This window comes from Pseudonaja textilis, chromosome 1 (assembly GCF_049901715.1).
Source record: "Pseudonaja textilis isolate UNSWEBS1 chromosome 1, rPseTex1.2, whole genome shotgun sequence".
NCBI lineage: Eukaryota > Metazoa > Chordata > Lepidosauria > Squamata > Elapidae > Pseudonaja > Pseudonaja textilis.
In genome coordinates, this window is record NC_141990.1 from 310,158,755 (window position 1) to 310,182,840 (window position 24,086).

At 38.3% G+C, this 24,086-nt stretch overlaps 1 protein-coding gene and 1 long non-coding RNA gene across 23 annotated transcripts in view; one reads left to right on the forward strand and one right to left on the reverse strand.

Moving 5' to 3' along the window:
* The window catches only part of NIN (ninein), a 109,608-nt gene that overhangs the window by 70,153 nt on the left and 15,369 nt on the right, over positions 1–24,086 (forward strand). For 11 of the 22 annotated variants that reach the window (XM_087922463.1, XM_087922469.1, XM_026698757.2 and 8 more), the window contains 12 exons: positions 522–611; positions 1,783–1,915; positions 2,296–2,417; positions 5,509–6,020; positions 8,514–10,508; positions 12,060–12,129; positions 13,558–13,773; positions 14,237–14,350; positions 14,551–14,673; positions 15,403–15,516; positions 16,253–16,399; positions 17,779–17,955. In XM_087922463.1, coding sequence (XP_087778589.1) covers positions 522–611; positions 1,783–1,915; positions 2,296–2,417; positions 5,509–6,020; positions 8,514–10,508; positions 12,060–12,129; positions 13,558–13,773; positions 14,237–14,350; positions 14,551–14,673; positions 15,403–15,516; positions 16,253–16,399; positions 17,779–17,955 — 3,813 coding nt within the window. Of the gene's footprint in view, positions 1–521; positions 612–1,782; positions 1,916–2,295; positions 2,418–5,508; positions 6,021–8,513; positions 10,509–12,059; positions 12,130–13,557; positions 13,774–14,236; positions 14,351–14,550; positions 14,674–15,402; positions 15,517–16,252; positions 16,400–17,778; positions 17,956–22,129; positions 22,191–24,086 lie in introns of all 22 variants that reach the window. The other 11 variants (XM_087922479.1, XM_087922478.1, XM_087922480.1 and 8 more) reach the window with 7 other exon arrangements.
* Positions 14,781–24,086, reverse strand: part of LOC148128298 (uncharacterized) — a 28,207-nt gene continuing 18,901 nt past the window's right edge. Inside the window, exons 2-3 of the long non-coding RNA XR_015741242.1 lie at positions 17,629–17,944; positions 14,781–15,483 (exon numbers count right to left, since the gene is read on the reverse strand). This is a non-coding gene — a long non-coding RNA (uncharacterized LOC148128298). The remainder of the gene's footprint in view (positions 15,484–17,628; positions 17,945–24,086) is intronic.

Consider the following 24,086-nt stretch of genomic DNA (forward strand, 5'->3'; position numbering starts at 1 on the left):
AAGATATGCATCCGGCTTCACAATGTTGTAGGATTCATTGAACGTTGGCAAGTTGAAGTACCGCAACTGCTGTCACTAAATGGTGCAGTCCTATGCCATTGGGCTTTTATGACTGTGTCACTTAGCAATGGAAATTCAAGTCCCAATTACTTAATTACTTAACGTCGTTAAGTCAGGACTGTATTTATTGGGGTTGTCTTTAATATGCCCCCCAGAATCACAGGGTTTGAGATAGAGACAGCCATATAAGTGCAAAACCAATTAAATACTACCTATATCTATATGCTATAGGTATCCTGGTAGCAGCACTTGCCTTGCATACCTCCAGATTTGATCACTGACATATTTCCTAAAGCCGTATTCCTTAGCTGGGTGCCCTCCTTCTATTCAGTGCACCGGGTTTCCTTTCAAATCCAATAATAAAGCGTCATTCCGTGGACCATCACCTAACTGTTGTACCAGTGAGGAAAGCAGGCTGTCTAAAGGTGGAGAAAAGATGACCATGTGCTCTTTGATTCTAGTTTGGAGACCTAGATCCTGGCAGCGTGGAATTCTTCCTTCAGGAGGAGCGGCTGAGTCAGATGAAGAAGAAATACGAACAGCAGTGCAGGGTAAGAATAAAATTCCTGCTGGAAGATAATAAAGTTTTTCCAAGGCCTATGCCTAGAGACTACAGCGAACCACTTTTCTTTATGTCGTCTGCCTCCATAAAGAGAGCTGGAAAATCGTTTTATCAAAGTGAGTAGATTTAAAGGAGATTAAGTCCCATTACATGTCCCAGATATGAACTGACCAGCTTCGTTTCTTCCTCCCACTCACATCTACAGAGCTACTTCCCAAATGACAACACATAGCCAACCTTGCTTGAGCCCCCCCCCCCACCCCCCCCCCAATTAAAGAGTCAGACCTAGTTAGGATTTTAATGGCTGCCTCCAATGAATGCCTTGGGTTTTAGGATAGAGGAATTGAAGAAACAGCCTAAAAGAAGGCAATACTGTTACCAGGAAAAATTGTATGGGCATGGACCAAGCATCAAGAGACTCAGTTTGGCTCAAATTTAGACACTTCAAATAATGTCATAGAACTTGTCTATGAGATTCTCAGTCATCCAGGTCATGGTTGTACCAAAGGTGCTTTTTCAAGAGTCAACTGGACTTGTTTGTTTTTCTTTGAAGATGTTTCGCTTCTCATCCAAGAAGCTTCTTCAGTTCTGACTGGATGGTGGGGGATGGAAGGATTTATATTCCTTGCAGGTGACCAGCCGTCTGCAACGAATATAAATCCTACATTCCCTACTTTCCAGCCTCTAAAATATCCTCTTTCCAGAGTTGCATTTACTCAACCCTGTCATTATTTTAGCAATATATAAAGGGTAAGTTGTATTTTAATAACAATTGTTGTTTTAATATATACCTAGATTTTACCTGTTGTAAAAAGGTGAGATATAAAGAAATACATAAATACCTCACCCGTCATTAGCCATCCAAGAACAGAAGGTTCTTCATCCTGACCTGAAACTTACCCATGGGTTTTTCCAAAGCTGTTCATTTTATGTTGATCTCAAGACATGTCATTATAGCTATACGCTGTAGCTGAAAAGATGGCTCTAATACCTAGTCCCCAAATTGCTGTATTTCAAGAGAAGCCAGCGTTCAGTTCTTGCCTCTCATGCAAATACATGTGGATTTGCTGCTGTTCAATTCTCCCAGGCCATAAGAATATTGCTGTTCCAGTTGATTGTTCGGCTGGGTTGCTCCTGATGAGATTGCTTCTGGTTTTCAGGAACTTCAAGATCACATAGATGAGCTTCAGTCTCAGCTGGAAGAGTATCAGATACAAGGCAGAATTATCCGGCCTTCACTGCAAAACTCTCTCTATGACGAACTAAATGACGGTGGAATGCAAGGTAGTCAAGGTACAATATGTCCTACCTACTATATATTATGGGGGAGTTGGCATTATTTTGGGGGCAATCGAGTCGTCTTTCCATATTAGCTTCCATATTAGCTTTTACGTAGCTAATATGCAACAATGTACCAACACTTCAGAGAAAAGCTAAAGCAAGTGAGCAAACCTCTAAAAGTGTGAATCTGGGGAGGTCTCAGCAGTATATGCAAAAGAAGTTGGATTTAAGGATTAAGCAGATTAACTAATGAGGCTGCCAAGTGCCTTGACTGGTGCTGCTAAGGGCAGCCTTCTAATACATTGTAATGTTTTATATATTTACGTCAATGTGATCCATCATTGACTAGTTGTCCAAAAGGCTTTCATTTTTTTTGCTACCCTGTATTTTAGAGCTTGCTTCTGAAGACTGCAGCCGTCTAAACATGAGCATAGAAGCTGAAATAATTATTGAACAACTAAAGGATCAGCTGCACCAGGATATCTACAACTTGCAGCAGGAGCTTGAAAACACAGTAAGTTGTCCCCACTTTAGCATGAAGCTGAGATTGTCAGAGATTGTTACTACATTTGCCCAGGATATGTTTTGATTTAATTAAAATCTACTGTTTTCATAATTTTTAATCTTCTTTTGGACAATTAAATTTTTGGCTTTTGGGAGCTTCTAGTTGATTAGTGAACTAAGGAGTATCCAAATGAGTGAAAATAACTGCAGCTAAGACTGGACCAGTGAGTAGACATAACTTCTCCAAATAAGGAGAAGATGGGAGATAAAAATAGCACTTAGAGTTCTATACCACTTCATAGTGCTTTACAACCCTCTCTAAGCGGTTTACAGAGTTAGCATATTGCCCCCAACAATCTGGATCCTCATTTTACCCACCTCGGAAGGATGGAAAGCTGTGTCAACCTTCAGCTGGTGAGACTTGAACTGCCAAACTGCTGGCAGCTGGCAGTCAACAGAAATAGCCTGCTGTACTGCATTCTAACCACTGCGCCCCAATGGCTCACTTGTGCTCTGGATAGCTGCCACTCATAAAGAGGCTACAGCACAGTGGTTTGAGCACCAGAAGATAAAGGGAAACATGCTCTCAACTCCGATACTGAGTTTTCTAATCACTTTCTGCAACTGCCTATTCAACTACCTTAAGGAAATCTAGAGATTTTCAAAACAGTAAGCTTGAGAAGAAACCTGGTGTGTTTTCCTTCATTTTTGAATAAAAAAAAATCAGCTTAAGACCTTAAAAATTAGAAGTATACACAAACAGCTAAATTCAGAACTGATTTAAGAGAGTTATAAATAATTAAAGGGCCAGACAAACTTGGAATAATGGAAAATTAGACTTTTTGCTACAAGATTTTGGAAATAATTGTAGAAATGAACAGCACATTTGTGGGAACCAGCTTGTTTAGTCTAGCTTAAGTCAAAACAGCAACTTGAGACTTCATGATTTTAGAAACTGAACACTAGAGGGGACTAAAGATTCCAGGTGGAAAGTTGTGGGGGGAATGAAAAAGTGTCTCTCGTCAGCATTATAATAATGATAGAAAATGCTTTGATATTTGAAATGCTACAGCAAGTTTTTGAAGAGTGGAGTAAAAAAAATAGAAGCCTCAATCTCAGCAATGATGTATACATCTATGACTAGATTATGTCTTAAAAATATTAAGAAAGAAATTACTGAGGTAAAAGAGAAATTGTGGAAGATTTACAAGGTAAAGAGATGAAAGAAGGTTTGCCTGATGTAGAAATATGAGAATAGAAAACAAAAAGGACTAGAAAACAACTAAAGTGGAAGTACAAATGACAAACCAACAAATTGACCTAGATAAGAATGTTTATGTCTTGAAGAAATTTTCAAAATGGGAAAAAGAAAAATGAAAGAGATAGCAAATCCTATAATAGTATCTAAATGAACTAAAGATTAAGATAGTTAAAAGCAGAAGTTAGGACAAACTTAGATTGTTTGACCAAGGTTAAAGTAAGACATGTTTGTATAAATCTTTTATGGCATCCTTTATAGACTTTTTGCTAACACTAGAAATGAAATGTTAATGATTTGTGGTTTTATATATGGATTATGGGACAAAGTAATGTAATGTTTTGGGGGTGAGATATTATTAATTTTGTGCTTGTAATCAGAAGCTTCAGAGAACTGATGATGGTTTCATGGATCACCAGATAAGACTGTTCTTTGCAGACCTCTATATTAAGCTTAAGAGTCATGGTGGCACAGTGATTAGAATGCAGTATTACAGGCTAATTCTGCCAACTGCCAGCAGTTCGATTTTCATCAATTCAAGGTTGGCTCACCCTTCCATCCTTCCAATGTCGGTAAAATGAGGACCTAGATTCTTGGGGGCAATATGTTGACTCTGTAAACCACTTAGAGAGGGCTATAAAGCCCTAGGAAGTGGTATATAAGTCTAAGTGCTATTGCTATTAGAAGACTCAGCAGCAGAGAACGTATTATTGAAGACAGGCTGTTCATAAAGTAGCTCCTGGGAGGCAAAAGTATAGAGTTATTTCCTCCCCTCTTGGGCATCTTTGTCCCTGATGGACACAATCACTACAGAAGGAAACTCTGTATAGAGCAATTACAAAGGCTTATTGAATGAAAGTTTGAATACAGTTATCTCTAATAGATTTTCCAGTTCCAGTTTAGCTAATTAGAGATACACATCGATCAGTATGATTTTCCCAACTAAAATAAGAGGTTAGCGAAATTACAAATCAATAGTTACAAACAATTGTCATGTAGCTCCTTGATTTCAGAAAGATTTTCCAAGAAAAATAATGAGAGAAATAGCAGGCAAAACATACCAGGCAAAATAGTATGCTATAGAATGGAAATGCTTTGCATAGTACATGCAACCACTGCGTTTTTATTGTGTCACCTATTTTATACCTAAATGCTTTGGACTCTGACAAACTAGTGTTCATCAGCCTTGTCATGAACTATTGTTACAATTTAGAAAACAATTGGAGAGAGGCTCTGTCAAGTCTTAATTGTGGAAGTTCTTGTCTGAATATTGGTACTTCTATCCAACATCTTTGATGTTCTCCTGATACCTGGCACATTATTGTTCTAACATCCTGTTATATATCCATGAACCTATGCATTCAGATGACCTGTATGAGTTTTGTAAGACTATATATTCATCCTAATAGTTCATTGTCCATCATAGTCACTGACAGTGGTCAACTCTGTTCATGCTGAGGATTGTCTGGTTCCCTGGGTTTCTGTATCTCTAAGTATTCTTCTAATGGTAGCTGGCCTAAGAATTGGTTTATATAGTTTGTTGCACTAGCAGCTTTCTGGCAGCAAATGAAAATTTGTGAGCCTTTTATAAAAGTTATGTTGGCTGGACATATTGAGAACTATATTCCTACACACCTGGAGGGTATCAGGTTGGGAATGTCTGCCTTTTTCGGGGTTGGGGAAGTCTTCCCTCTTTTAAAAAGATTTTAAAAGGTTATGAGTGGTGGAGGTCACATTCATTTTCAGTTATATCTGCTATTGAACCAAACTGTCTGGAATTGTTTATGCAGTGCTTCTATTGAGTTATGCAGAAATGCTAATCATAATCTTTCCCTTCACTTAGGTGTGCCATTATGAAAAGCAGCTTGAGGAGACCAAGGCCAACTATGAGGAGGGACAAGAGAACCTCCAAGAGAAGTACTGTCAGGAGAGACAAGTGTTAGAAGAACAAATTGGGTGTCTGCAAATCCAGATTTCTGAGCTTCAGGGACAATTGGAAAGCTTGAGGCAGGCCAACTCCCAGCAGAATGCTGAAGGGAACAGTCTTCAGATATGCATGGATGAGAAGGCTAGCCTTATAGAATGCCTGAAGATCGATCATGAGCGGGAGCTCCAAGCCAAACTGAAAGAGGCAGAAGAAAACTTTAGTCATGAAAAGGAAGACTTGATTCAGTCTAAAGCCTGGTTGGAAGAAAGAATGAGAACTTTAGCACAGGCCACCCAAGAAGAAAAAATTGAGCTAGAAAATGGGTTCCACGAGAAGTTGCAAAGATTGATGGAGAAGCACACCCTGGAAATGGAGCAGCTACAGCAAGAGCTACTAAGAGAGCATCAGCGAGAGCTCCAGGAACAAAAGTGAGTAACTTTTTTTTTTACAACAACATAGAATTTACCTTGAATTTCCCATTTTATCTTAGGAACCCTGACAACTGCAGTTCTGGGATAAGCATTGGGTAGCTTTAGATCTCTAATAGAAGCTAAATCATATCCTTGGTAATGAGTGAAATGCAGAATCTTTGGGAAGATTTCTGAGTTAGGATTTAGGAAAATCCAGTAGGGGAAAAGCAAGAAAGCCCATAATTGTATTTGTATCTGATAAATTATTTGTATTTATTTTATCAAATTTTGTAGCTGCCCATCTCCTTCGCAGAGTGGCTCTGGGCAGTGCACAAATAAAATATCAAAAAACATAAAAAAAAACAGTATAATTATCTTTCTAGAGTGTATAATTATATCTACATTGGTTACATGGATCTGGTTGCTTTGTATATTGTGGGGATGCGTTGAATTGTAGATACATCTACATATATATTGAATTATGATAAGGTATATTTTAAACAATTCGTTCAATATACCATTATAACAAATCACTAGTTTTATACTAGTTTTGAAGTGTGTTTCCTGTCTTGAGCGATAATTTTTTTGATTGTTTTTAAATGGGGCATTTCTACCTCCAAAAGCAAGCTTTGAATCTAAACCTATATAGCCTGCAATGATGAGAAGATCTTAGTGAGGTACCTTTTATTGTTCCAGCTTCTACTGACAAAATTGGTTGTGAACAATTGAATGACATTTTTCATCTTTGTGAAAGGAACTGTAGATCCCATCACGTGCAGCATATGTTAATATCTTAAAGGGAGTGCTAGTTTCTTTTAAATACTACTAATTATCCATTAATATTTTACCCGAGACTGAAAACCATACTCATACCAATATCCCTTGTTTGGACATTATTACTGTTACAGTTATTACAACTACTATTACATTCTAGTCACTGTCAACAATTAGATATTAGCTCAGAAGGCAGAACTTCTTAATAAAATAGGTTTTGAGACTGGCTGTATACACATGAAGGTATTAAAGATACATCAAATGTTTAGTAGTGGTACAATACTGCTTAGTTTGATCATGGACTTCATATGTTGGTGCCTCTGTCCAGTTTGATCTGCACGAATACAGTATCTCATGTGCTGTATACCGATTGTTTGCTCTGCCCTGTAAATGGCAGAAATCCTCAAGCAAGGGCGAATGGATCCAAATGATGAATATTTGTCAAGCCTTTGATGCCTCTAAATCTGTATCACACCCCCAGCATCCATCTTCTTTTCTTTGCAGAATGAAAGGAAAGTCTTAAGGCACCTTATAGTCAGTCATCTTATATGTAGACACTTGCCTTTGAAGAATAATTAGCAGCTGTAACTGGGCCAGAATGAACATCCTTGGCAGTTATAAGCACACCTTGGTATAATTCCAGGTGTAATTCCAGGTGTTGGCTATGATCTGTAAGACCCTTCATGGCATAGGGCCTGACTGAAGAACCACCTTTCTCCTACTGCTTCTGCCTGAATGGTAAAATCTTCCGAAGGGGTCATGTTCCAGGGGTCCATCTTTAAAACCATACCATCTGATGTGACTTCGGCAACATGCCTTCTCTGTTGCAGCACCTACCCTCTGGATCCTATCTGAAAATTGGGTTGCTCCAATCCTTCTGTCCTTCAACAAGCCTTAAAAACCTGGATCTCATAAAGCACTTGATTAGGAGCATGTGCCTTGGGGAATCTTTATACATGTTTTGTTATTTTAGTCCCTATTTTATTGCTTTGTATTATTTTTATATTGTATTGAATGTGGGTTTTTTGTATTCCACCCGTAATTATTTTCAGGCGGGTTGGCCATTAATGTGAGCAAAGAATGAACCAAGAAATAAATTGTACAGACAATTTTGGCAATTGGATGGGACTCTTGGTCTTACAAATATCTAGAGCTTCAGGGTGCCCACCCTTGCTTTCTAGCATCTCTTGCTTCCAGTTTTACTGGTCCAATAAATCTGGCTCTTTTTGTGAGTCATAAATTGAGTACGGACTTCAACAATTCTAAGCATCAGTAATATATAAACATAATTTATATATAAATATAAACCTAATAAGGTAAAAATCTTCTTTTGGATTTTGTTAGGCTATTCAGGAGATCATTGTACTCTAAGCTGATAATCTGTTCATACAAAAGGTATTTTACCGTTTAAATGATAATTCATTATATTAAATATAGTATCCTGTATTAAGAAAATCTGTAGTTATTTTGCTAGATCATTATCCTTAACTTAACTCATGATTGAACATGAGCCCCTTTTTAAAAGGAAAAAGAAAAATAAGCAGGGGACAGGAATGAATCAGAACAGGATTTTTTTTTAAAATTACCAGGCTAAAAATTACAGGTGGCCATTGTTGCAATTTGCTGCTAAAACTGCATTCCAGATCTAAGACTGAAACCAGTACAGTAGGTGGTCTACAATCCTTTGTCCCTGAATGTGTAGAAATTTCAGTAATGTATTGTGTTGACCACATTTAGGATAAAAATGGAAAATGAGTATAATGGAAGAATATTTCAGAAAGAGGAATGGTTCACCGCTGAACAACAAACACTTGCAAGAAAGTATGAGGAAACCATAGACAAACTTGACGAGCAGCATCAACAAGAATTGCTTAAGCTCTCCAGGCTGCAGCTAGATGAGAAATCCCAATGGGAATCTGAAAAAAATGAAATTCTCCAGAAAGGCATTGAGGTCCAAGCAAAATGGAAAGAAAAGCTGGAGAAAGAGAAAGCAATCTCTTCATTTCTGGAACAAGACAAGAAACGTCTAGAGACAAATTACAAGGAGCATGTGAACTTGTTGATCTTGGAGAACAAGCAACTTCAACAAGAGGTTCAGGACCTGAAAAAGCAAGAAAATGAATTGTGTGAGAAACTTCTGAAGATTCAATCCAGCCATGAGATGGAGCTAAGGAAAAGAGAAGAAATGCCAACATTAGAGGAAGAACAAAGGCAACTTAGCAAACAGAATCCCAAGACTTTGGATTATTTGAAGCAAGAGATGCCCAGCAGAGCAACAGAAGAAAAAAATGAATTGAGGTCAAAAAACTCAATGCTTGGAAATAAAACAGAAGATCTACAACAGGAATTGCAATGTCAGTCCAAACTGCAAAGCAATCTTGTTTCTTTAAACAAGGATGAAGAAGCAAAAGGAAGTGATTTTCTAGAATCTGTCCAACACCAGGACTCTGGAAAGGAGATAAATGTTCTTTCAAAACAAGAAATAGTTCAAGATCCAGGAGAAGAAAATAGTGTAGGAACTACCTCTCTGATGGATGACTCTTTGAAAGAACCAGAAAGAGAATCAACCCAATACCCTGGATTCATCCCATTAGTTCCGGAAACGTTGGTCGGTGCTCAGCTCAAAAGTGTGACTGACAAAGACAGTCAAGTTGTAACAGAAGATGGGATGATAAAATTAGACAAGATTGCAATTCCAAACATGAAAAATGGAGGGACAACAGTTGAAGAAACCATGGAGACTTCACGTGTCTTGCAGAAGGCCTATGAAGAAACTCTGGCAGAGAATGAAGCCCTTAAGCTGAGACAGAATCAGCTTCTGGAGAGGATCGTTCTGCTGGAAACTGAATGCAATCAAGCATCTCATGCTCGACAAGACATGGCTTCACAGGTTCAGAAGGAGCTTGAGGAGATCCTTAAAACTATCCCCCAGCCACATGTGTTGCCATGTGGAAGTCATGAGAAGGAGGGAAGTTTGCATTGGGAAAAATTACCTACTGGCAATACAACAAAAAACCAAATGCTCTTTCCTGAAGCTTTGGATACTGATTTAAGTGTTGAGGAAATGAGTGCCTATTCTCTTTTATTTGAGGCAGATCATGGAGGAGAAGTTAGAACTGGCAAGGGAGACCTCCATGATGTAGTATCAGAATTCTGGGGTGTGGATATGATGGAAGACGCAGACTCCAGAATAGGATCTAAAATTTTCCAATTCCCAGAAGAACTCAAACTGGAAAACCAGGCCCTAAAAACAGAAATAATTAAATTGCTAGAACGTAACAATAAATTGGAGGGATACATGCCAATATTTATAAGCCTACAATCCAGGCTAGATGAAACCAACCAAGACTGCTTTACACTTAAGGAGGAGAAAGAGCAACTGCTGCAGAAAGTGAAAGACCTGGAAAAGAAACAGGACCAGTTGGTGATGGTAAACACCAACCTGCAGACTTCCAAGCTGATTTTGCAAAGCCAGCTCGGCAAACTAGATGAGCTCATGCTGGCTCTGCAGCCCCAGAAGAGTGGACGGCTGGGCCGTTGTGATAATGTCACCAAAGATGCAGAAGTGGACAGGAAAGGGCTCCATGAGCTGAACAGAAAGCTCAAAGAGAAAATAGCAGTGCTCTTGAAGCAAAAAGGCGCCCATACACAGGAGAAAGAGAGTCTGAATGCTGTCCTTCACAATTTGCAGAGCACCTACAATGAGCAGCTTCAGAAGATTGAGTTTTTGAGGTAATGTGGAATCCTTCCATGGTCTAAATCCTGCCACTTGGCTCTGCTTTTTGAAACTAACTACCTAATACTTCACTGTCTACCTCGCATGACTTGGATTAACGTATAGATTAACTTTGCCTAGAAGACAAACACTCTGTGATTTCTAACATGAATTAATAACATTTCATAGATATTTGAATAATAAATAACCAAGCATAACTTTTATGGAGTATTAGAAAGCTGAATTGTTTAGATGGTAGGCTTATTAGGCGCTGTGCAAATTTCATGAAATAATCATTTTTGTGTACTGATTAATTTAATGCTTTTATATATCCTCATTACAATGCTACCTTTTGTATCATTCCTCCTTTTCTTCCTCGTCTTAATTCCTTGTTTCTAAATGATCATAATTCTGATTACTTAACTCTTAGCACTTTTAACATATTTTGTTTCAACATCATATCATTGTAGATATTTCCTATAAAACAGAACAAGTTACTCTGTTTGCTAACAATATAGTAAGAAACATCGTCACAGGTTGATGGCCTGCATCATAAAATAATATCAGGGCAGAATTTCCTTTAAGTTAAGAGCAGCTGATGAGTTCGTCGAGATTGATAATGGTGTTTTAGGCAATAATACGGGAGTGGTTTGCTATTGAATGTTTCAACTTCCCACTCTAGTCTACACATCTGGAATTTCCTAGTGGTCTCCCACTCAGCTACTAATAAAGCTTAGAAGCTTGGCTCTTTAAGGTCATCTAAGATTAACGAGATGAAGCTACCTGCTACAGGCATAAATGATATGCATTTCAATGAACTAATTCAGGCTGAAATAGTTCAAAGTATCTTGAGTATCCTAAAGACTATATTTTTGCATCACAGATGCGAGCATCTTAGAGAGGAAAATACTGCCAAGAAGAATGAGATTGCCTTATTAAATGAAAAAAGGAATCATCTCCACTATATAACTCAGGAGGCCTAATACAGGTAGTCCTCGACTTACAACAGTTCATTTAGCAACCTTTTGAAGTTACAATGGCATTGAAAAAAGTGGCTTATGACCATTGTTCACACTTATGACTATTGCAACATTCCCATTACATTTGGATGCTTGACAACTGGTTCATATTTGTGACAGATGCAATGTCCCAGAGTCATGTGATCACCTTTTGCACACTTCTCACAAGCAAAGTCAATGTGGTAGCCAGATTCACTTAACAGCTGTGTTACTAGCTTATCAACTGCAATGATTCACTTAACAAATGTGACAAGAAAAGACATGCAATGGAACAAAACTCAACAAATTTGTCACTTGGCAACATAAATTTGGGGCTCAATTGTGGTCATTAAGTCAAGGACTACCTGTATTTAAAACAATATTTCAGCTGTTTTGAGATGCTTTTATAGTTCCTGTTAATATTCACCCACATACGCAGGTACGTTGAATTTCACCTTCCAAAATATTTAGGCAGCCTGCCATTCAGCCCCAAAGTATACAGGTGGACCTACCTGGGAGAAAATTGCCATACTGTTGAATGTGATGGTTCTATGTACTGTGCATTTTTAGGCAAAAAACAGAGACCGTACTGAAGGAGAAAATGGCCCTGCAGAAGATAGCTGAAAGCTTGAAGAAGCAGGTAAGATTTTCTGCATTTAGGCAATCTTTTTTGACCCAAAAACCCTGAATTCAGATTGATTGTAAAATTGATTGTAATTTTATAGGTCCCTTCCCAGTTTTCATCCTCGTACTTGTAGTTTTACATTAATATTTTAATTTATTTTTACCTAAATTCTATCATGATATTTCATTTTTACTTCTATTTTAGAGTGACTGTTATATTATTAGTTTTATAGTAGTCTATGATGGAAATAAAACACAGAATTTGAATCAAGGGTGATTGAGAAAGGGGGTTAACTCTTAACTATAAAATTCACTGATGGCTAGTGCTAATATGATCAAATATTAACTTTACCTCCAGTCTAATATGCAGATTGGAACTTGGCTATTCCCTGGCTTTATGCTTACTCATCATAAGATAAGATTCACAATTTAAACCTCCTCTTTTCAAAGTGCACTTTATATATATATTTTTCTGGATAATATGTTTCTAAATAATTATTTAGCAATCAAAGTTACATTGCTGCCCATCTCACAGAGACTCTGGGCAGAAAGCAAGAATTAGCAAGAATAATAAATAAAAACAAAAAAATGTATTATATAAATTTAAGCCTTATTAAAAAAAACATAAAACATGAAAATAGAAATCACAAGAGAAAGAGAATAAAAGTAGCCACCTCAACAATGGAGCCATCTAAGCAGTTCACCTGGGAGCCCCAGACCTGACAATATGGCCAAGATTGGAGGGGTTTGGGGAATATCAAAATGGGGATGGAACTAGCGTAATTTCAGGGAGAAGAATATTCCATAAGGCAGTTGCCATGGCAGAGAAGGCACATCTTCTAAAGTCCATCAAATGAAGGTCCTTGGCTAATATTACCCACAACCTACTTTGCTGTACATACCCGCTGGGATAGGCTGATGTAATCAGGGAGAGGCAGTCCCCCTGATAACCCAGTCCATTGACATAAAGGACTTGAAAGGTTAAAAGCAGCATTTTGATTTGGACCCCGAAGCAAATTGGTAACTAATGCAACTTGCAGAGTAGAGATGTAATGTATTGTTCTAGGAGCACACGTAGCTTTTTATATGCCAGCTTTTTACTGCATGAATCCTAGAGGTCAGGACCAAGAAAGGTATTGATATTTTGGTTGGGGAATTATGGAAAATAAAATTCTGCCCACTGGGAGAATATTAGATTTGCGTTAAAGGGATAGTCAATAGTCTTCACTACTTACGATCAATGCTGGCTTTTTCAAGAGAGTAAAGTGTGGCCCAGTTCTCCTCATATCCTGAAACCAATTTCTGTTGACTGAAGAGTAACCTTCATTCCCTTCTCCACTAGAATTATTTTGCAGAAGGAAAAAGGCTTGAAAAGTATGGTTTCTTTTGTCCAAGGAAAGTTTTCTTACCATTCATTTTGGTTGGGTTCTTCTTTCCTAATCAGGTATCTGAACTGAAAGCCAGGAATCAGCAATTAGAATTGGAAAATGCTGAACTTGGCCATCGAAACTCTCCAAATCGAGCAGATGTACAAGATTCTAACCAACAGTTTATGAAAACATTTCGGCAAAAGGAAAATGAGGCTAGGAAATATATGTCAGAAGAATGGGAAAGAGAGAATTCCCAGCTCAAAGAAGAATTGGAGAACTCTATAATTCAGGTACAAGAGGCTACAATGAGTATTAGAACCAAAGTTGAATAGTAAGATGCCAGATTCAGATCTTAGTTTGACTTCCCTGATTGACCTCCCCCACTTCCTCTGAGAATAATACCTGCCACCATTATCACAATTGTCCTTATTTTTACTATTTCAATGTATAGTTTTTTATTCTTTTATATTAGTTTTATTGTTTTTATATGAGATTTCATATGAGGTTTTATATTCTGCAAGCCACCTTGAGTCGCCATGTGTGAATAGGTGGCAATATAAATTCCCCAAATAAATAAAATAAATAGGCTGCTTAATGAAAAAAAAAGAGACTCAATGTGACATAAAGAACAAAATAAAGCACATTTTAAAGAAAAAATAAATTTAAGTTTTATTTTAGCCAATTCTTAAGCTGCAAATTAACCAACCTTTGAGGCTTTCAAATTTAATTTAATTTTCTTCAATTGACTTCTAGTCCTCATCACTGGTCTCATCCCTGGAAACAGAGCTAGCTCAGCTCAGAATTCAGGTTCGTGGTCTGGAGCAGGAGAACCATTTCCTCAAAGAAGAACTGGAGAATGTAAAACAGGTAATGATGGGCAGAATGCCTTTCTTCCAAAAGGGAATGGATATCGGTTTCTGGGAACCAGTTGGTTTATGAAGGTCACTCCTGAGTTGTAGACAGTCTCCATTTAGCTGCAAACATTTCATAGACATTATTGAGAAGTTCTTCTTGAAAACAGTTTAAACATACTCATCTCAAAAATTAAAACAGAGATTTTTCCATAGCTACCCAGTTGCCTGGATCTCTCTGAACTGGAGAATGAGATTTCCAGTGTCATCATAAAAAATGAGAAGCTACTGAAAGAGAAAGAAGCCCTCAGTGAAGAGCTGAACCGGTACATAGAGAAGGTGAGGGCACAGAATAATATCCCATCCCAGTACACGCTTTGTTTCAAGCTACACATACCAACACATTACTTTTGGTAGGGTGGTGCTCATAGCCAGCTTCCTTGGTCTTTTTTTTTTTTACCGTCTTTACTTTCTAAGATCAAAGATAATGCACAAAAAACCATGCCTCTTCATTATATGTAAGTTCAAATAGAAATTAGGGATAAGATGCAGTCCATTGCTTCAGCAGAAACTTATTCAGCCATCCAGAAAATAATGATAATATGAGGGAGCAAGAGAATGCCATAGAAGAGCCAGGAATGCTATCTGGATGAGTGGAGGCAATGGCAAGTTACCTTTTAGCACATGGTAACACCAAAACTGGTGAAATGTGCATTGAGACATCATAATGCAAGTTTCACCTCTTATGTATCTTTGTGCAACATCATGATGCAACTACAGAAGGGATGGAATTTACATCTTGATGCACATTTGGCCTCTCTTGGTTCCCTTTTGTAGACATCCATGCCTTAGTCTTTCCATTAAGATGTTGCAGAGCATTGATAGTTCAGCAATTCAAGGGGTTCACAAACATAATTACATCCAATTACTTTGGTACTGAGACTGCTTGAGCCAGTAGAAAAACTATTTAGGGTTAGGCACTGATGGTACATTTGCAGACTGCTAGGGTCTCGGTAGCTGTCCGTAGATACTAATAGCAGTCCTGCCTGGACTTTACTATCGTTGCAGGCAACTAAAGTGGCTTTCCTAGAGAGCCTCACTGCTTCCTTGAGGGAGGAGAACTCATCTTTGGAGCACCAGAATCAGCATCTGAAAGCACAAATGGCAGTATCACAAGACAAGGTGTGTTATTATCCTGTTAAAACACTTATGATTCTAGACTGTTGATACATTTACCCACATGTTGATAAAAATGGCTTCTAGATGCCTTAGAGTTTAACAGTTAATTTGATTCTGTGCAGTTAAGTTGCAGCTATGATTTCTCTCCCACAAAAGCATTAGATTAACATAATATTTGTGGAGAAGAACAATATCATCATTACACCTTTAGTTCCGTTAGGTTTGCTTGCTTCCACAATAATCCAAGGTTTTTTTTCCATCTGCTCTTGCCTAAGCATTTATCCATGGATGTCTCTATCTGTCAACTAAAGATGAACTTTATTGAGCAATAAAATAACCTTCATAGTACTATATGTTCCTTTCATGATTAAAAAAAAAATCTGTTGAGTAGGTCATGCTGGCTGGTTCTGATTAATCTTTTCTTTCAGCTCCCACCTGTACTGAAAGAGTTTATTCTGCATTATCTTGATTGTTTCACTGTTTGAAAAATGTCTCAAGAATAAGAACTGTTTCTTATACACTTGGTTGCTGTAAAGGAGAGAAACAACCCATGTTTCTCTACCTTCAAGAACAGAAAGTGTCTTTGCTCTTATAAAAGGTTTTCTCATCTTGAAATACGTATTCTATACCTATAGTTTTTGATTGAGCAGGGAACAAGAGTGTGGAAAAAGCAGCTTATCTTTGCTGGAATAACAATCTATTTCATGCCCCCAACTTTTTTTCTCTTTGGCCCTTTTAGATCCAGAATTTCGATGATATTATGCAAAATGTTAGCCTTCAGGTATCCAGGCTCAAATCAGACCTGAGGATCACCCAGCAGGAAAAAGAGAATCTAAAACAGGAAGTGACATCATTGAATAAGCAACTGCAAATGGCCAACGAGAAGGTACACCCAGATGGGTCTGATTTCAACAGTTGCTGAGCCATCCTGATATTTATTTAAGGGAATTTTGGGCTGCTATTGCGAAGCAGAAGTCTTCCCACATCTTTAAATACAGGTGTTGACAGGTTTAAATAAATTGACATGTTTTAAGCATCCTTTCAAAATCCACCTTTTTATGCTGACCTTTCCTGCTGTTAATTAATTTATTTCTTTTTGATGAATTATCTTTGTTCTCTATTTTCTGTTTTATAAATATTACTAACTACTTCAGGATTGTTTGTGATGAAAAATGGTGCACGCACATACACAGTACCACTCTCTCTAAACCCATTGCAGGATTTAGGAAAATGACAATTTAATATTTGTTCAGTTACCATGAAACCAAAATAGCTGCATGAAATGGTTTATACAGAATGCCTCACACTAATTAAATATTCTAAACCAATTCATTCTTCAATTATTCACACAGCTGGATTGAAATCAAAATACTTTCATAGTTGTCTTTACCATTAGAGTAAATGAAAAATGTGGATTAGATAGTCCTTTCTAATTGGAAAAATATCTATTTAGTTTGGGTATACCCCATCTTTTCTCTTCAGACCCCAGGTGGTAAATGGAGATCTCCACTCATTTATTCCTCAGACAGAATTTGATGAGGTGGGTTAAATATCAGTGTTTCTCACATTTGGCAACTTTGAAGATGTATGGACTTCAACTCCCAGAAATGCACAGTCAGGGGAATGGAAATTGGGAGTTGAAGTCCATCTTCAAGTTATCAAGGTTGAGAAACCATTGGCTTAGACTGAGACAAAGTGATTAGCTTCTATTTTAAGGATTCCAAGCAGCTTTCTAAACTAAACAATAGTATGTGTGCTTTTTTTTTCAAATTAAGTTCTAGATACATGTCATAATTATCTTTTTCCAATGAATAGCAGTGTGAGAAATTGACTTCCACATTTCTTTCGTTCCATGAATATAAGCAGTTGTCAATCCTTGTCTTGAATGTTAAAATTATTTCATGTACTTGATAAATATTTGTTCATTTTTTTTAGCAATTACATGTATCCCATCTGGGTTTGATTGAATAGAAGACTTTCGAACTATTTCCATCCCATTCAAAATTCTTCACCATAAGTTCCAAATGAACTTGCTTGTTGTATTAACCTTTAATTGCAGTTCACTTTTGTTTGTCTTTCCAATAGTCCTATAAGGCAACCCTTTCTAATTCTTACCTTTTGGGGGGGAATGTAGCCAAGTTAAGAGGAAACGACTGGCTCATATGAGCCAAGGTAGAAAGTGGCTTTGAATCCAAGCCTCTGAGCAATTGATCTTCCTAGGTTGTATCATAAGTTTGACTCTGTCTGCTCGCTTTCTTGCTTCAGAGTCGGTTCCTGGAAGCAGCTGTGCATTCATCGGGGATACAGAACCAGCAGAAGAAGGTTTGTTGGGGTGAACTGGAGCTCATCAAGCAGGAGCAGCAGCTTCTGAGGCAGGAGAATGAGCAGCGGCAGAGGGAATTCCAGGGTGCCAAATCAGAGCTATCTCATTCTAGGGAAAAGGTGAATTGGAATAATTGTCAAGTGCTAATATGTTAGGCAGCTCACTATATTCCAAGGTCCAGAGGTGGTCTCTTGTTAGATATTTGAATGACCAAAAATTGCTGACATTGGTCATTTCATCATTATAATTTCTACTGCTGAAACAAAGAAATTGGATAAAGAAGGTGGGAGGGATAGGAATTTTTTTTTGATTCTGATATTTAAAATGATTTACCATTTAAGTCTGATACTGTAGCTACCGTGTATCTCTTTGCACCAGGCTCTGCTTAGTGAGCTTAAATAAATGAGAAGAATAGATCCCCCAATATTGAATTACTATTCATTCCTGTATAAAATCATTCCTATTGCTATTTCATAAAGAGTATTAAACCTGGTGCCTGTTTTAATAAGTTACCATGAATCTGAGACTGATACAGAGCAATTAATACAATGATGTAGTGAATTTAACTCCTTTTCTGCATTCAAATGAATTCAAATGAATCTGCAGTGAGGAAAGTAAAATCACAATTGCTACTGTTGACCTTGGTTCATGGTGCATTCTGGAAGGTTTCCACTCTATCAGTAGAAGCAACATTATAGGGAGAAGAAGGAGGTCCCACATCATACACACATAATGTCTAGCAAGTGTGGGAAAATTTAATTTAATTTGGGAATCTTTTCTGTCTATGGCAGAGTTCTTCATCCTTTTGCATGGGCTGGGGGATGGTTCCGTGGGCAAGTCTCCCTTTGCACAAGTGGGGATGTGTCGCACATCCTCACCCACCCCTTCCCCGTCCTGGTTCCGAAAGGCTCAAGGTCTGGTAGTGGGCCGTGGCCGGGACTAGGGACTCCTGGTCTATGGAGATTCCCAATCATCCAGACCATGGTTGTCCCAGAGGTGCTTTTCAAAAGGCAATTGGACTTTCTTGTATTTTTTTTTTCTTAAAACGTTTTGCTTCTCATCTAAGAAACTTCTACATGTCTGATTGAATGGTAGGGAATAGAGGGATTTATATTCTGTTATGGTCTGTTGTCCAGTAAATCATTTGGTTTTATTAATAAGTCCCAGTGTATTCCTCTGTGTTTGAGAGGGAGGGAGGGAGGAAGAAAGGATATTTAAATGTAGATAGAATATATTTTCTCATCTTTGCTTGGAAGAGTTGAAACTAAATAAATTATGCCACTTTTCCCCCTCTAAAATAATACTAAAATCTTTGGGCTAGTCCAACATAGATTTTCAAAATGGCAGAACAATTAGCTGAACTTATTTTGATTTAGGAATTGACACTCAGCAAAGGAACAGAATTTTCTTGGTTATGAATGAGACTGACCTTGCAGTTTTCACCGATGTAGATTTTGCCATAAGAGATGTGAGCACAGCTGAAATCGGATTTCAATTCCAGTTGGTTTGTGGGTTTTATTGAGTGATTTTGAGCTAATTATACCCTTTAACTACACTGCTCAAAAAAAAAAATAAAGGGAACACAAAAATAAGACATCCTAGATCTGAATGAATAAAATATTCTTATTAAATACTTTGTTCATTACATAGTTGAATGTGCTGACAAAATCACACAAAAATTATCAATGGAAATCAAATTTAGCAACCCATGGAGGTCTGGATTTGGAGTTGCACTCAAAATTAAAGTGGGAAAAAAACACTACAGGTTGATCCAACTTTGATGTAATGTCCTAAAAACAAGTCAAAATGAGGCTCAGTAGTGTGTGTGGCCTCCACGTGCCTCCCTACAACACCTGGGCATGCTCCTGATGAGGTGGCGGATGGTGTCCTGAGGGATCTCCTTCCACACCTAGACTAAAGCATCCCCAACTCCTGGATAGTCTGTGGTGCAACGTGGCGCTGGTGGATGGAGCGAGACATGATGTCCCAGATGTGCTCAATTGGATTCAGGTCTGGGGAACGGGCAGGCCAGTCCATAGCATCAATGCCTTCATCTTGCAGGAACTGCTGACACACTCCAGTCACATGAGGTCTAGCATTGTCTTGCATTAGGAGGAACCCAGGGCCAACCGCACCAGCATATGGTCTCACAAGGGGTCTGAGGATCTCATCTCGGTACCTAATGGCAGTCAAGCTACCTCTGGAGAGCACATGGAGGGCTGTGTGGCCCCCTAAAGAAATGCCAGCCCACACCATTATTGACCCACTGCCAAACCAGTCATGCTGGAGGATGTTGCAGGCAGCAGAACGTTCTCCATGGCATCTCCAGACCCTGTCATGTCTGTCACATGTGCTCAGTGTGAACCTGCTTTCATCTGTGCCAGTGGCAAATTTGCCAATCTTGGTGTTCCCTGGCAAATGCCAAACGTCCTGCACGGTGTTGGGCTGTGGACGTCAGGCCCTCATATCACCCAGTCTGTTTCTGACCGTTTGAGCAGCCACATGCACATTTGTGGCCCACTGGAGGTCATTTTGCAGGACTCTGGCAGTGCTCCTCCTGTCCCTCCGTGCACAAAGGTGGAGGTAGCGGTCCTGATGCTGGGTTGTTGCCCTCCTACGGCCTCCTCCACGTCTCCTGATGTACTGGCCTGTCTCCTGGTAGCGCCTTCATGCTCTGGACACTACGCTGACAGACACAGCAAACCTTGCCACAGCTCGCATTGATGTGCCATCCTGGATGAGCTGCACTACCTGAGCCACTTGTGTGGGTTGTAAACTCCGTCTCATGCTACCAGTAAAGTGACAGCACCGCCAGCATTCAAAAGTGACCAAACCATCAGCCAGAAAGCATAGGAACTGAGAAGTGATCTGTGGTCACCACCTGCAGAACCACTCCTTTATTGGGGATGTCTTGCTAACTACCTATGCTTTCCACCTGTTGTCTATTCCATTTGCACAACAGCATGTGAAATTGATTGTCAATCAGTGTTGCTACCTAAGTGGACAGTTTGATTTCATAGAAGTGTGATTGACTTGGAGTTACACTGTGTTGTTTAAGTGTTCCCTTTATTTTTTTGAGCAGTGTAGAATTAGGGCGGCATGGTGGCTCATCAGTTAAGACACTAGGCTTGTCATCTAGAAAGCCAGAAGCCCAGGTTCAAGACCTGAGTGCACATGACAGGGTAAGCTCCTGTCCTTGCCCCAGCTCCTGCCAACCTAGCAGTTCGAAAGCATGCAAATGCAAGTAGATAAATAGGTACCACTTCAGAGGGAAATTAACACTGTTCCATGCTGGCCACATGACCACAGAAATGTGTTTGGACAGTGCTGGCTCAGTGCCTTGAAACAGAGACAAGTACTGCCTCTATAGTCTGCAACAACTAGCAGAGTAAAATCTACAGGGACTTTTTTATATACTTTCTAAACCTTATTACCTCAGAGTGATTGGAATAATAAAATTCTAGAAGATCTTTAAGTCATGTTGAGTTTGGAAGGATATAAATGTAATAAATCAATATTTTTGTGGAAAAGGAAGCCACTGGCGAAGGAGAAATGGTGTTTGGAAAGTCAGGTTCAACATAAAATAGTTTCATTAAACTTAGTAGAGTCTGAGCTCAAATATTTTCAATTTTAAGCACAAAAAATATCTAAATTATCCCTCTGGGAACAGATATTTTACTGCTGAATTTTAATAGCACAAAAATTCAAGAAGCTTTGCTTTCAATCAGTTCTTAAATCAAACTTTTGTCTCCAACAATGGCACATTTTGTGATCCAAATGAATTCAGAAAAGAAACATGTTGCCCAATTTATTTTGGTTCTACCAGTTACTGTATGTAAGGCCAGCAGTCATCCAAGGTTTGGAAGTCCATCCAACCCACTGCTGCTCTGACCACTAGAACAGTGAAATATTGATTCAGCTCCCATCCACCCTTTGCTTCTGACATTTAATTGGACATTACTTCCCATGTTCAAACATTAGTCATAAGATATTGAAACCTGTTCTTACTTTTAACTCAAACCAGAACTCTTAAGAAGTGGAGTTCTGTGCATAGTAAATGTGCAGGACACACTTAGCCCAGCCTATATTCTCTTGAAGAGAATAGACTCAAAAGAGAAACTCCATTTACATGTCCTACCAGCAGCTCTTTTCTGTTTCTCTGAAAAAGTTCTTGTCTTTTTGTATTTTATTACTCTTTTTCTGTGCAAGTTTCATTTGGCCCTTTGATTCCCATAATTGTTTCTCCTTCTTGTGTTTTTTCTTCTTCTTCCTTTCTGGCTAACCTATGCCTAGACCTTGGTGGCTGGAACTAGCAGAGACGAATGCAGTGCTCTGCCTGACTTAACGTGTGAAGGTAGAACCAACTCTTTTCTTCTGTAATCCCACTGCATGGAGAGAAAAGAAATGACATTACCTAGTACCTGCCATCTCATCTTTCCTTTCATTTGTTACCGACTTGGTCCTGAACATTAAGGCAGTAACCTGTCTCATTTGAAGGAGCTACTCTTCATTTTAATGGAAGTATTAATGGTCTTGTTCAAGCATCATAGGAATAATAGGCAAATAATTTCTCTAGTTTCAGGAAGAAAGAGAAAAGGCTTATCTTTAAAATCTGCACTTTCCAAGAATATGAGACAGGATGCTTAATACAAAACTGAACTTCAGAAAAAAAAATGAAAAGTGGCTCTGAGATTCCATTTTCTTCCCCCCGCCCCCTATTTTTTGTTAATTGTTGGATGGATTGTTTATTTCGTGAGATAACTGGAGTTGCTTTTCCTTCCATGGTTTTCCAATTGCATGCCCTTAGAGGAATGGTGAGATTGACATTTGCATGGCCAGATTTACTGATCTTTGATGATCTCCAAACTATGCAATTTCCCCAATGTTTCTTTACTTTGTAGAGCCAAGTAAGCCATGTGCTCAGGGAAAATGCTCTTTGTAAGCTAACTGTGATTACAAAATCTTTCTCCAATTTGTATTACATTTTGAGCTCCAGCTAAATTTCCCATGAACATTGTGCTGATGTTGATTATGGTGGTTGATAGCTTGTATGGTTTCCCACAAAGTTCAGAGCATGTGAACTGGATGTGCATGCAAGAGAACAGCTGCACATGCCCTTTCCACTTCATTAGTCCTCTATTCTACCATAACCAAAAAAACATATAAAAGATGGTTTATATAATTCAGGTAAGAAGTACTTGTAGATGATTTTTCCCAAAGGAACAATTACAGAACCTTCATGATGAAACACAGTACAAATGCCTTCCTTCTCTGATGCTTCATATTTGAATTTCAACAAATATTGATTTGTATTATTTTTCTGTAATAGTTTTAATGTAATCTCAACCAACCTGGTAATTTCCAAATGTGTTGGAATACAACACTTAAAGACTGTGAATTTTGTCTGGGAATTCTGAAAGTTGCAGCTGAACCAAAGAGCATCATATTAGTTATACAAAATTATATAAAACTGTGTCATAAGCTGGTTCTGATATTTCAGGATAAAAGCTAGTAAAATATTCTAGCAAATAAATAACATATCAAAAGCTTTCTCACATTGTTCAAAATCTTAATATAGTAATTCACTACCACTTTAAAAGCTATTTTCATTATATTGCTGTATTGCCTTACAACTGCAGCTCCCTATAGAGCTCACAGCGTAAAAGGATTACTTTTGAGTTTGTAATTAGCACATTGTATGGTTTTATAATGAGAAAAATCTCCAACTAGAACTGCAGTTAATGTAATCCTTGACTATTCTCTTCAGAAGGCCTGCTGAGTTTAATACTATTCATTCCAAGGTAAAGATATATTCAATTGCAGTCTAATCTGGGGAGTAAAGATGGGGAGGTGAATTCTTAATAACATTTGGCAGTCAACTGCTTTTAGTCTTGGTGATGTCTGAGTTGATGTCATAACACAGAACTGGAAAGGTGTTTTTGTTTCCTTATCAATTTACTGTGTATGTCTTCAACATAAATTTATTTCCTCAGCTCAAAAAATGAGAAGAAGTTACTAAAATAATAAAAAACGTTACACATTCTATTTATATTAAAATAAAGCTTTAGGAATATGTGGTGCTTCAGATCCAGAGCCAACAATGTTCTTAGCAGGGATATGGATGCGCAACACCAGCTCTATTGGTGCCTCCCAAAGACTGATTGTATGCCATTAAGTGTTAAGTCAGTAAGCCTTCCTTGGAATGATCTGCCCCAACAGGTCTCCCAGCAGTGCAGCCATTGTCTCTGTC